Here is a 12322-nt window from a genome sequence, read left to right as displayed (position 1 = left end):
GGACTGGACTGCTACAGCACTAGTGTCCGATTTACATTTCATATACTGTATGCCCAACAAAAACAAGCATTGCATATGTCAATGGCAAGTGAACTTTATTCCCATGAACTAGATGACCGTGACGTATCAGGAATGGCAGCATTCTAGGATCCCCCAAATTAAAGCTTTTGAATAAAGTTTATATAATAAAACTCTGTCCTGAATGGCAGCATTTTACCCTGGTAGCTGCCTTACCTTGTTTTTTAGCAGGAGGCTCATCTTCTTCACTCGAACTGTCCTCGCTACTGGATTCCGCTGCAGATTTCTTAGCAGGAAGACCATTGATGGGATGTTTCCTTTTCTTTGAATCTGGTGACCTGAAATTAAGTTTCCAGACCTGAAACATTTTGCACCCTTAATATAAACATTTAGCCGCTTATTTAAAAAACTTTTGCAGCTTCTCAGTACCACATATAAAGACTTGTCGGTATAAATTCAAGTGTTATTTTTAATACAGGAAAATCATTTTTGTAGACTTAAAATGAGAGAACATATTTGTTTGGTCTTTTACTGTATGCAAAGAAACTGTTCTTCATTCAGAATCTAGCTTTTATTCTTAACTAGCTAGCACTGGTATTAGTAATAAATTACTTATCGTTGTCTCCCCCCCACCCCACCCCACACTTCTTTCTCTTTCATCAAACTTCTTTTAAATGGATTTAAGACGCAAACCTACAATTTTCATGATAAGAATGACATGTAAACCACCAAGGAAGAACTATAATTAGGCTGGAGAAGGCATATAGTTTGCAAAAGTAGACAAGCCATATACAAAAACCAATGTAGTGTATCTAGAAGAAACTGCTTGTGAATAGACACCAATTTATGACAATTTTATCTCATATCAATAGTTATATTATTCCTTCAGTACTGCAGATATTATATGGGTCTGGTTGATTTCTTGTAATCGGGGATAAGCACAGAAGAGAATCCATGAAGTTCAAGAACCAGATCATCCCCCTCTGGCATGGGATAGGGGTCTCATAAACTACTTCCCACACCACCAGGAGATATTATTCAGCCCACGGCTGCTGGATATGCAGGTTGAAGGCAATTCCCTCTGGAACCACGTGTCAACTCTGACCTAGCAAGCAGTCTCTAAAAGTAAACAATGCTTTGCAGACAGGGTGTGGATGACTGATAAGCATCCCAGATCATAAGTAGGAGTCTCACAACTAGAAGGAAACAAGCCCCTATAGCAGTTCCTTCTAAAGTGAAAGAGGGCACCTTGGCACATAGTTTAGATTTAAGTCTGGAGCTCCCTTTGTATAAGGAGCTAAAAGAGGATTTTGGTACTTACCGATAAATCCATTTCTCTGAATCTTCTAGGGGACACTGGAGCTTCCTTAGACATTAGGGGTGTGAAGCTTGCAACCGGAGGTGTGGCACAATCTAAAATCAGTATTGTCTGCACAGCCGGCTCCTCCTCCTTCACATCCCTCCTCCCTCAGTTTTGAAAATTGGACTGAGAGAATAGGACATGATACTATAGCACCTGGCGAGGAACCGAACTGTACAACAAATCAATCAGCATCCAAGAAACTTCTTTAACCAAAAAAACAACACTGTTTGAACGAAGTGTTTGAACAAAACCATAAACTCCGCAGGCCGACAGCACCGAGGCGGGCGTCCAGTGTCCCCTAGAGGAATCAGAGAAATGGATTTATCGGTAAGTACCAAAATCCTCTTTTCTCTTTCATCCACTAGGGGACACTGGAGCTTCCTTAGACATTAGGGGACGTCCCAAAGTTATCCCCCAGGGAGGGAGTGCTGTCAGTAACCTGCAAAACCAAACGTCCGAACTGGGAATCATCGGACGCAAAGGTATCAAACTTGTAAAATCTCGCAAACGTGTGGGCTGAGGACCACGTCGCCGCTCTGCAAAGTTGAGGAGTGGAAACACCCTTCGGCAGCTGCCCAGGAGGCACCCACTGATTGGGTGGTATGAGCACCCGTCCGAACCGGAACCTGTTTGCCACAGGAATTAAAAGCTAGCCGAATGGCAAGTCGAATCCAACTGGACAAAGACTGTTTAGATGTCGGCCAAACCTCCTTAGGCCCATCATAAGGAAAAACAAATGATCCGACGTTCTGAAGGACGACGTAACTTGTACGTATACCCGTAAAGCTCGGACAACATCCAAGGACACGTCCCCATCTGCAAGACCCTGGAAAGATGGAACCACAAATGGCTGGATTACGTGAAACCCCGAAACAACTGTAGGCAGGAAATCCGCTCTTGTACGGAGTTCAGCCCTATCCTCATGAAAAGTTAAAAAGGGGCTCATACACGATAAGGTTCCCAACTCAGAAACCTGCCTTGCCGAAACCAAGGCAAGCAATAACGTGACCTTCCAAGAGATATCACAGGTCTGTTCTTGCTAACGGCTCAAAAGTAGGTGATTGCAAAAATTCCAACACCAAATATAAGTCCCATGGCGCAATAGGAGGACGAAGAGGGGGCTGCATTCCCAGAACCCCCTGTAAAAAGGTTTGAAACTCTGGCAAGGACGCTTACCGCTGTTGAAATAGGATAGAGAAAGCCAAAATTTGAACCTTCAGAGAGCCCAGCCTCAGTTCTAAAACTAGACCGGCCTGCAGGAAGAGTAGAAGTCTGGATAAATGGAAGTTTGCCGAATTCCACCCACGTTCTTGACACCAGTCCATGTACCTCTTCCAAATTCTGTAGTAGTGCATGGCTGTGACCGGCTTCCTAGCGGCAATCATCGTAGGAATGGCCGTTCGTGATATCCCTCTGTTCCTTAAGATCTGGGTTTCAATAGCCACGCCGTTAAACGCAGCCTAATCAGGTCTGTGTGGTGGAACAGTCCCTGAGACAGCAGGTCCTCTCTCTGCGATAACCGCCAAGGATCTTCCGCGAGTAATCTTCGCAGGTTTGAATACCAACTCCGGCGGGGCCAATCTGGTGCGATTAGAATCGGCCACATTCGCTCTTGTTTCCACCTTATCAGAACCCTGGGTATGAGGGGGAAGGGTGGAAAAATGTAAACTCTCCTGTAACACCAAGGAAGTGTTAATGCGTCCACTCCGTCTGCTGCTGGATCTCTTGTCCTGGACACATATCTGGGCAGCTGATGGTTTTGCAGAGACGCCATGAGGTCCACCTGAGGTAGGCCCCATCTCCTCATTACCATGTCGAAAATCTGTGGATGTAGGCACCACTCTCCCAGAAGCCTGTCCTGGCGACTGAGATAATCCGCTTCCCAGTTCTCCACACCTGGAATGAACACAGCCGAGAGGATGACGTTTCACCTTTCTGCCCACAACAAGATTTTTGTGGCTTCCTTTAACGCCATCCTGCTCCTTGGTCCTCCCTGACGGTTTATGTAAGCCGCCGTCGTGACATTGTCCGTCTGTATCTCTAAGTATTGACCCCTGACTAGGTCTTTGGCTAAGAGAAACGCATTGTCTAGAATGCTTATGGGCAGTCTGCTCTCCCGTAACGTCAATCTACCCTGAAACTGACGTTCCTCTAGGACGGCCACCCAACCTCTGAGACTGGCGTCCGTTGTCAGGATCCTCCAATCCCCCAATCCCGAATCTCCTCTCTGCTGCGAGATTCTTGTGTAATGAACACCATATCAAGGAGACCCGTACGTTCGGTTGGAGTCGGATACTCTGATGAAGAAGCCAGTGCGAACCTGCTCTCTGAGCAATGAGGCTTATCTGTATTGGTCGGGAGTGAAGTCTGCCGTACTGGAGAGCTTCGAACAACGCCACCATCTTTCCGAGAAGGTGTACTCAGAAGTGCCGAGAAACCATCGGTGTCCTTAGTACCCGAGCAACCTTAGGTAAGCTTGGTGGGGAAACCCAAATAGGGACATGCAGGTATGCATACAATGACCGACTGGATTGATTCACTCTTGAATTCGTAACCCTTAGAAACTGGTTTAAAAGTTTTAAAATTGAGTCTCGGCCTGACCGTCCTGTCCGGTTTTGGCACGACCAAAAGACTGGAGTAGAACCCCCTCCTCTCTTGGAGGCAGGAACTGAAAGAATGACCTCTAACCGTAGCAATGTCTGAATTGCCGACAGTAGTGCTTCTGCCGTCTGAGGGCACCGAGGCAAACCCGTTGTAAAACTCCTCCAACGTTCCTGGTGTTGGCTTCCAGACATGCGTCCCCAGGGGGGACACCAAGTGAGCTGGGAGATCTCATGCCACGGTCTCGTCAGCCGGCTTCTCCTGCTTTCCGGGTGTTGCCTGTGAGCGGCCTCTAACTCTGCCCCCACGTGCCGGTGTACCGAACACTCGTCATCGGCCTCAAAAGGCCTGAGATCTGAACGAAATAACCATTGGACCCGAATAACCTCTTTTAACCTTGTGAAGTGGTTCTCGTACAAGGAGTAGGTAGTAATGTGGACTTCCTTGCCGTAGCCCATGTAATCCGTTTGTTCAACTCTGGCTCGAAAAGTATTTCACCCCCAAGGGGGATGGATTTCACCGCCTTCTTAGTGTCAGAGCCTCCTTGTCATTTTCTGAGCCATAAAAACCGTCTAGCCGATATGGCCGATGCGGAGATGCGCGATGCAATCCTGCTAGCATCCCTTGTATGAAGCAGATTCTTGAAAGTGTTCCGCCAGCTGGGTATAGATTTCCCAGCTATATTCCTCATCAATAATCTGTACAATACGGCTCGCCCATGCTCCCATGGCCTTGGTAACCCAAACACAGATGAGCGTAGGCCTCTGTTCCGCGCCAGCTGTTACAAAAAAAATTGACTTTAAAAGCTGTGTCAACTTTTCGGTGTGAAGCCTCCTCTAAAGTCGTTACATTAGGTATCGGTAAGATTGTCTTCTTGTTGACAACCGTCCTAGTGAGGCATCTACCACCGGCAGAGTCTCCCATCAAGCCATTACCCCTATAGGTAAAGGGTAAGTTACTTGAGACCATCTTGGAAATTGAAAACATTTGTCAGGTTGTGTCCAAGCCTCCTCCATTTGAGATTGGAAGGATCTAGGAAAGGGAAACACTGTTGAAATCGGTTGTTCTTGGGATTCAAACAATTCGAATTCTTCAACTAAAGACTCAAGACCTAAGATTGCCGTGTCCTTTCCTGGAAAATCGGCATCTAGGGTAGAGTCAATTAACTCACTTAACGATATAATAAGAAAAGTTATTTTAACTGCCGTGCGCACATCTGTTTCTGCATGTACAGGCAGCGTTACTTAATGAGAAATTTCCTCGTCTTAAAGAATCCAGCTGCCCATTCTGATTGCGGCTTGCGTGATTCTTTTTAGGCATGTTGTTTAAATCCCCTACCAGGGTATTATGCGGCGCTTTCACCCTTTAATTAGGAAGAGAAAGGCTGTGAGAGATGGCGGAAGCGAAGGTATCTGAACCGGCTGGAATTACTGTTCCCTCTCTTACATAGACAAAAGGAACAGGATATACTTGAGAAACAATGAAAAAAAATAAGAATTTACTTACCGATAATTCTATTTCTCGTAGTCCGTAGTGGATGCTGGGGACTCCGTCAGGACCATGGGGAATAGCGGCTCCGCAGGAGACAGGGCACAAAAAGTAAGCTTTTAGGATCACATGGTGTGTACTGGCTCCTCCCCCTATGACCCTCCTCCAAGCCTCAGTTAGGTACTGTGCCCGGACGAGCGTACACAATAAGGAAGGATATTGAACCCCGGGTAAGACTCATACCAGCCACACCAATCACACCGTATAACTTGTGATCTGAACCCAGTTAACAGTATGACAAACGTAGGAGCCTCTGAACAGACGGCTCACAACAAATAACAACCCGATTTTTTTGTAACAATAACTATGTACAAGTATTGCAGACAATCCGCACTTGGGATGGGCGCCCAGCATCCACTACGGACTACGAGAAATAGAATTATCGGTAAGTAAATTCTTATTTTCTCTAACGTCCTAAGTGGATGCTGGGGACTCCGTCAGGACCATGGGGATTATACCAAAGCTCCCAAACGGGCGGGAGAGTGCGGATGACTCTGCAGCACCGAATGAGAGAACTCAAGGTCCTCCTCAGCCAGGGTATCAAATTTGTAGAATTTTGCAAACGTGTTTGCCCCTGACCAAGTAGCAGCTCGGCAGAGTTGTAATGCCGAGACTCCCCGGGCAGCCGCCCAGGATGAGCCCACTTTCCTTGTGGAATGGGCCTTGACAGATTTAGGTTGTGGCAAGCCTGCCACAGAATGTGCAAGTTGAATTGTGCTACAAATCCAACGAGCAATCGTCTGCTTAGAAGCAGGAGCACCCATCTTGTTGGGTGCATACAATATAAGCAGTGAGTCAGACTTTCTGACTCCAGCCGTTCTTGAAATATATATTTTCAATGCCCGGACCACGTCCAACAACTTGGAATCCTCCAACTCGTTAGTAGCCGCAGGCACCACAATAGGCTGGTTCAGGTGAAACGCTGACACCACCTTAGGCAGAAAATGAGGACGCGTCCGCAGTTCTGCCCTGTCCGTATGGAAAATCAGATATGGGCTCTTATATGATAAAGCCGCCAATTCTGATACTCTCCTGGCTGAAGCCAGGGCCAGTAGCATGGTTACTTTCCATGTAAGATACTTCATCTCCACCGATTTGAGCGGCTCAAACCAATGGGATTTTAGAAAATCCAAGACTACATTAAGATCCCACGGTGCCACTGGGGGCACAACCGGGGGCTGTATATGTAGTACTCCTTTTACAAAAGTCTGGACTTCAGGAACTGAAGCCAATTCTTTCTGGAAGAAAATCGACAGGGCCGAAATTTGAACCTTAATGGACCCCAATTTGAGGCCCATAGACAATCCTGTTTGCAGGAAATGTAGGAATCGACCCAGTTGAAATTCCTCCGTGGGGGCCTTCCTGGCCTCACACCACGCAACATATTTCCTCCAAATGCGGTGATAATGTTGTGCAGTCACCTCCTTCCTGGCCTTTACCAGTGTAGGAATGACCTCTTCCGGAATGCCTTTTTCCTTTAGAATTCGGCGTTCAACCGCCATGCCGTCAAACGCAGCCGCGGTAAGTCTTGGAATAGACACGGTCCCTGCTGAAGCAGGTCCCGTCTTAGAGGTAGAGGCCACGGATCCTCCGTGAGCATCTCTTGAAGTTCCGGGTACCAAGTTCTTCTTGGCCAATCCGGAGCCACTAGTATCGTTCTTACTCCCTTTTGCCGTATAATTCTCAGTACTTTTGGTATGAGAGGCAGAGGAGGGAACACATACACTGACTGGAACACCCACGGTGTTACCAGAGCGTCCACAGCTATTGCCTGAGGATCTCTTGACCTGGCGCAATACCTGTCCAGTTTTTTGTTGAGGCGGGACGCCATCATATCCACCATTGGTTTTTCCCAACGGTTCACAATCATGTGGAAGACTTCTGGATGAAGTCCCCACTCTCCCGGGTGTAGATCGTGTCTGCTGAGGAAGTCTGCTTCCCAGTTGTCCACTCCCGGAATGAATACTGCTGACAGTGCTATCACATGATCTTCCGCCCAGCGAAGAATCCTTGCAGCTTCTGCCATTGCTGTCCTGCTTCTTGTGCCGCCCTGTCTGTTTACGTGGGCGACTGCCGTGATGTTGTCCGACTGGATCAACACCGGCTGACCCTGAAGCAGGGGTTTTGCCAGACTTAGAGCATTGTAAATCGCTCTTAGCTCCAGTATATTTATGTGAAGAGACATCTCCAGGCTTGACCATACTCCCTGGAAGTTTCTTCCTTGTGTGACCGCTCCCCAGCCTCTCAGACTGGCATCCGTGGTCACCAGGACCCAGTCCTGTATGCCGAATCTGCGGCCCTCTAACAGATGAGCACTCTGCAACCACCACAGAAGAGACACCCTTGTCCGTGGCGATAAGGTTATCCGCTGATGCATCTGCAGATGCGATCCGGACCATTTGTCCAGCAGATCCCACTGAAAAGTTCGTGCGTGGAATCTGCCGAATGGAATCGCTTCGTAAGAAGCCACCATCTTTCCCAGGACTCTTGTGCATTGATGCACAGACACTGTCCCTGGTTTTAGGAGGTTCTTGACAAGTTCGGATAACTCCCTGGCTTTCTCCTCCGGAAGAAACACCTTTTTCTGAACCGTGTCCAGAATCATTCCCAGGAACAGCAGACGTGTCGTCGGGGTCAACTGAGATTTTGGAAAATTCAGAATCCACCCGTGTTGTTGCAGCACTAGTTGGGTTAGTGCTACTCCGTCTTCCAGCTGTTCTCTGGATCTTGCCCTTATCAGGAGATCGTCCAAGTAAGGTATAATTAATACGCCTCTTCTTCGTAGAAGGATCATCATTTCGGCCATTACCTTGGTAAAGACCCGAGGTGCCGTGGACAATCCAAACGGCAGCGTCTGAAACTGATAATGACAGTTTTGCACCACGAACCTGAGGTACCCTTGATGTGAAGGGCAAATTGGGACATGCAGGTATGCGTCCTTTATGTCCAGGGACACCATAAAGTCCCCTTCTTCCAGATTCGCTATCACTGCTCTGAGTGACTCCATCTTGAACTTGAATTTTTGTATGTACAGGTTCAAAGATTTGAGATTTAGAATAGGTCTTACCGAGCCGTCCGGCTTCGGTACCACAAATAGCGTGGAGTAATACCCCTTTCCCTGTTGTAGGAGGGGTACCTTGACTATCACCTGCTGAGCAAACAGCTTGTGAATGGCTTCCAATACCGTCGCCCTGTCCGAGGGAGACGTTGGCAAAGCAGACTTTAGGAACCGGCGAGGGAGAGACTTCTCGAATTCCAACCTGTAACCCTGAGATACTACCTGTAGAATCCAGGGGTCCACCTGTGAGCAAGCCCACTGTGCGCTGAAATTCTTGAGTCGACCCCCCACCGTTCCTGAGTCCGCTTGTAAGGCCCCAGCGTCATGCTGAGGGCTTTGCAGAACCCTGGGAGGGCTTCTGTTCCTGGGCAGGGGCTGCTTGCTGCCCTCTCTTACCCCTTCCTCTGCCCCGAGGCAGATATGACTGTCCTTTTGTCCGCTTGTTCTTATAGGAACGAAAGGACTGCGGCTGAAAAGACGGTGTCTTTTTCTGTTGGGAGGGGGTCTGAGGTAAAAAAGTGGATTTTCCGGCAGTTGCCGTAGCCACCAGATCCGATAGACCGACGCCAAATAATTCCTCCCCTTTATACGGCAATACTTCCATATGTCGTTTGGAATCCGCATCACCTGACCACTGTCGCGTCCATAAACTCCTTCTGGCAGATATGGACATCGCATTTACTCTCGATGCCAGAGTGCAAATATCTCTCTGCGCATCTCGCATATAAAGGAAAGCATCCTTTAATTGCTCTATAGTCAATAAAATACTGTCCCTATCCAGGGTATCAATATTTTCAGTCAGGGAATCCAACCAGACGACCCCAGCACTGCACATCCAGGCTGAGGCGATGGCTGGTCGCAGTATAACACCAGTATGAGTGTATATACTTTTCAGGGTAGTTTCCAGCCTCCTATCAGCTGGATCCTTGAGGGCGGCCGTATCAGGAGACGGTAACGCCACTTGTTTCGATAAGCGTGTGAGCGCCTTATCCACCCTAGGGGGTGTTTCCCAGCGCGCCCTAACCTCTGGCGGGAAAGGGTATAATGCTAATAACTTTTTTGAAATTAGCATTTTTCTATCTGGGTTAACCCACGCTTCATCACATACATCATTTAATTCCTCTGATTCAGGAAAAACTACAGGTAGTTTTTTCACCCCCCCACATAATACCCCTTTTTGTGGTACTTGTAGTATCAGAGATATGCAAAGCCTCCTTCATTGCCGTGATCATATAACGTGTGGCCCTACTTGAAAATACGTTTGTTTCATCACCGTCGACACTAGATTCAGTGTCTGTGTCGACCGACTGAGGTAAAGGGCGCTTTACAGCCCCTGACGGTGTCTGAGACGCCTGGGCAGGTACTAACTGGTTTGCCGGCCGTCTCATGTCGTCAACTGATTTTTGTAATGTGCTGACATTATCACGTAATTCCATAAACAAAGCCATCCATTCCGGTGTCGACTCCCTGGGGGGTGACATCACCATTATCGGCAATTGCTCTGCCTCCACGCCAACATCGTCCTCATACATGTCGACACACACGTACCGACACACAGCAGACACACAGGGAATGCTCTTATCGAAGACAGGACCCCACTAGCCCTTTGGGGAGACAGAGGGAGAGTTTGCCAGCACACACCCAAGCGCTATAATATATATGGGAACAACCCTATATAAGTGTTGTTCCTTATAGCCGCTTAAATATATAAAAATATCGCCAAAATATGCCCCCCCCTCTCTGTTTTACTTTGTTTCTGTAGTGCAGTGCAGGGGAGAGTCCTGGGAGCCTTCCTCACAGCGGAGCTGAGCAGGAAAATGGCGCTGTGTGCTGAGGAGAATAAGCCCCGCCCCCTATTCCGGCGGGCTTTTCTCCCGGAGTTTTAGACATTTGGCATGGGTTAAATACATACATATAGCCTTAATGGCTATATGTGATGTATTCTTTTGCCATAAAAGGTATTATATATTGCTGCCCAGGGCGCCCCCAGCAGCGCCCTGCACCCTCCGTGACCGTCTGGTGTGAAGTGTGTGACAACAATGGCGCACAGCTGCAGTGCTGTGCGCTACCTTCATGAAGACTGAAGAGCCTTCTGCCGCCTGTTTCCGGACCTTCAATCTTCAGCATCTGTAAGGGGGGTCGGCGGCGCGGCTCCGGGACGAACCCCAGGGTGAGACCTGTGTTCCGACTCCCTCTGGAGCTAATGGTGTCCAGTAGCCTAAGAATCCAATCCATCCTGCACGCAGGTGAGTTGAAATTCTCTCCCCTAAGTCCCTCGATGCAGTGAGCCTGTTGCCAGCAGGACTCACTGAAAATAAAAAACCTAAAAAACTTTTTCTAAGCAGCTCTTTAGGAGAGCCACCTAGATTGCACCCTGCTCGGACGGGCACAAAAACCTAACTGAGGCTTGGAGGAGGGTCATAGGGGGAGGAGCCAGTACACACCATGTGATCCTAAAAGCTTACTTTTTGTGCCCTGTCTCCTGCGGAGCCGCTATTCCCCATGGTCCTGACGGAGTCCCCAGCATCCACTTAGGACGTTAGAGAAATGTAAAATAAAATAAATAAAAATATTATATAAAAATATCATATATATATATATATATATATATATATAAAAATATTATAAATATAATATATATATATATATATATATATATATATATATATATATATATATATATATATACATATATATATACATATATATATATATATATATATATATATATATATATATATATATATATATATATATATATATATATATATATACATACATATACACACACACACACACATATACATCAGCCGGCATGCAACCCTCACACTTCAACTGTGACACAGCTGCGAAGGTAGAGTTGGCCTCACTTGCTTCCTTGTATTTTCAGTAGGATCTGTGTATCAGAAGTCCATTGAAAATAAAACAGTCACATTATAGCACAGGAGATCCTCATAGTCTATGTAGTTTTATAGAAAGAAAGTTATAACCTTTCACCAGGAGAGGGTGCTGTTAGCACACGTAGGGTCTACTTGTGTATTGATAGGGGGAGGCTCCAATGTGCCTTGGCACCTTTGCTGAATTTTAAGATGTCCGCCACTGTAAAATTCTGAACACCTCATAGAGGAGAGGGATTTCCATTCGGTGAGCCCCACTGCACCCCCTATTCTTATGTGTAAATGTTTGGCCTACATGAGGACACCCTTTGCACCTATCTGGGCTTGCAATGCCTGGCAGCAGTAGTGCAAATCTTTTAATGTAGTGTCACTCCCCCACTCCTTGCCTCCGGCGGCTGAGGGTATTTGCTCAGCCGCGTGGCATAGTGACTCCGCTGACCGGCGCGCGCTGGGGCCACTCTAAGCAGGTCCCGTAACGGCGCCCCTCTCAAATACTGTCAGGGAAAAGTTGTGCTGCTGAAGGGATCACGGCCGCTCACACATTAGTGGCATTGTGATCCCCCTGGCCTGCGCGCGCTGGGACCGCTCTCAGCCGTACCTGTAGCGGCGCCCCTCTTGAACACTGACAGGGGAAACCTGCGTTGCTGAAGGGTTCCCGGCCGCTCACACATTAGTGCTGTGCTGCGGCATCGTGATCCCCCTGGTCGGCGCGTGCTGGGGCCGCTCTCAGCAGGACCTGTAGCGGCGCCCCTCTCGAATAGTGACAGGGGAAACAAGCGCTGCTGAAGGGATCCCGGCCGCTCACACATTAGTGCTGCCCTGCGGCATTGTGATTCC

The 12322-nt window shown here is 47.7% G+C and overlaps 1 protein-coding gene across 2 annotated transcripts in view; it reads right to left on the bottom strand.

Annotated features, from left to right (window-relative positions):
- NOLC1 (nucleolar and coiled-body phosphoprotein 1) overlaps window positions 1-12322 on the bottom strand; it is a 149791-nt gene that overhangs the window by 116135 nt on the left and 21334 nt on the right. For both annotated transcript variants that reach the window (XM_063961382.1, XM_063961381.1), the window contains exon 3: window positions 235-356. In XM_063961382.1, the coding sequence (XP_063817452.1) occupies window positions 235-356 (122 nt within the window). The remainder of the gene's footprint in view (window positions 1-234; window positions 357-12322) is intronic.

Source organism: Pseudophryne corroboree, chromosome 3, assembly GCF_028390025.1.
Source record: "Pseudophryne corroboree isolate aPseCor3 chromosome 3, aPseCor3.hap2, whole genome shotgun sequence".
NCBI lineage: Eukaryota > Metazoa > Chordata > Amphibia > Anura > Myobatrachidae > Pseudophryne > Pseudophryne corroboree.
This window is presented reverse-complemented; position numbering and strand designations above follow the sequence as displayed.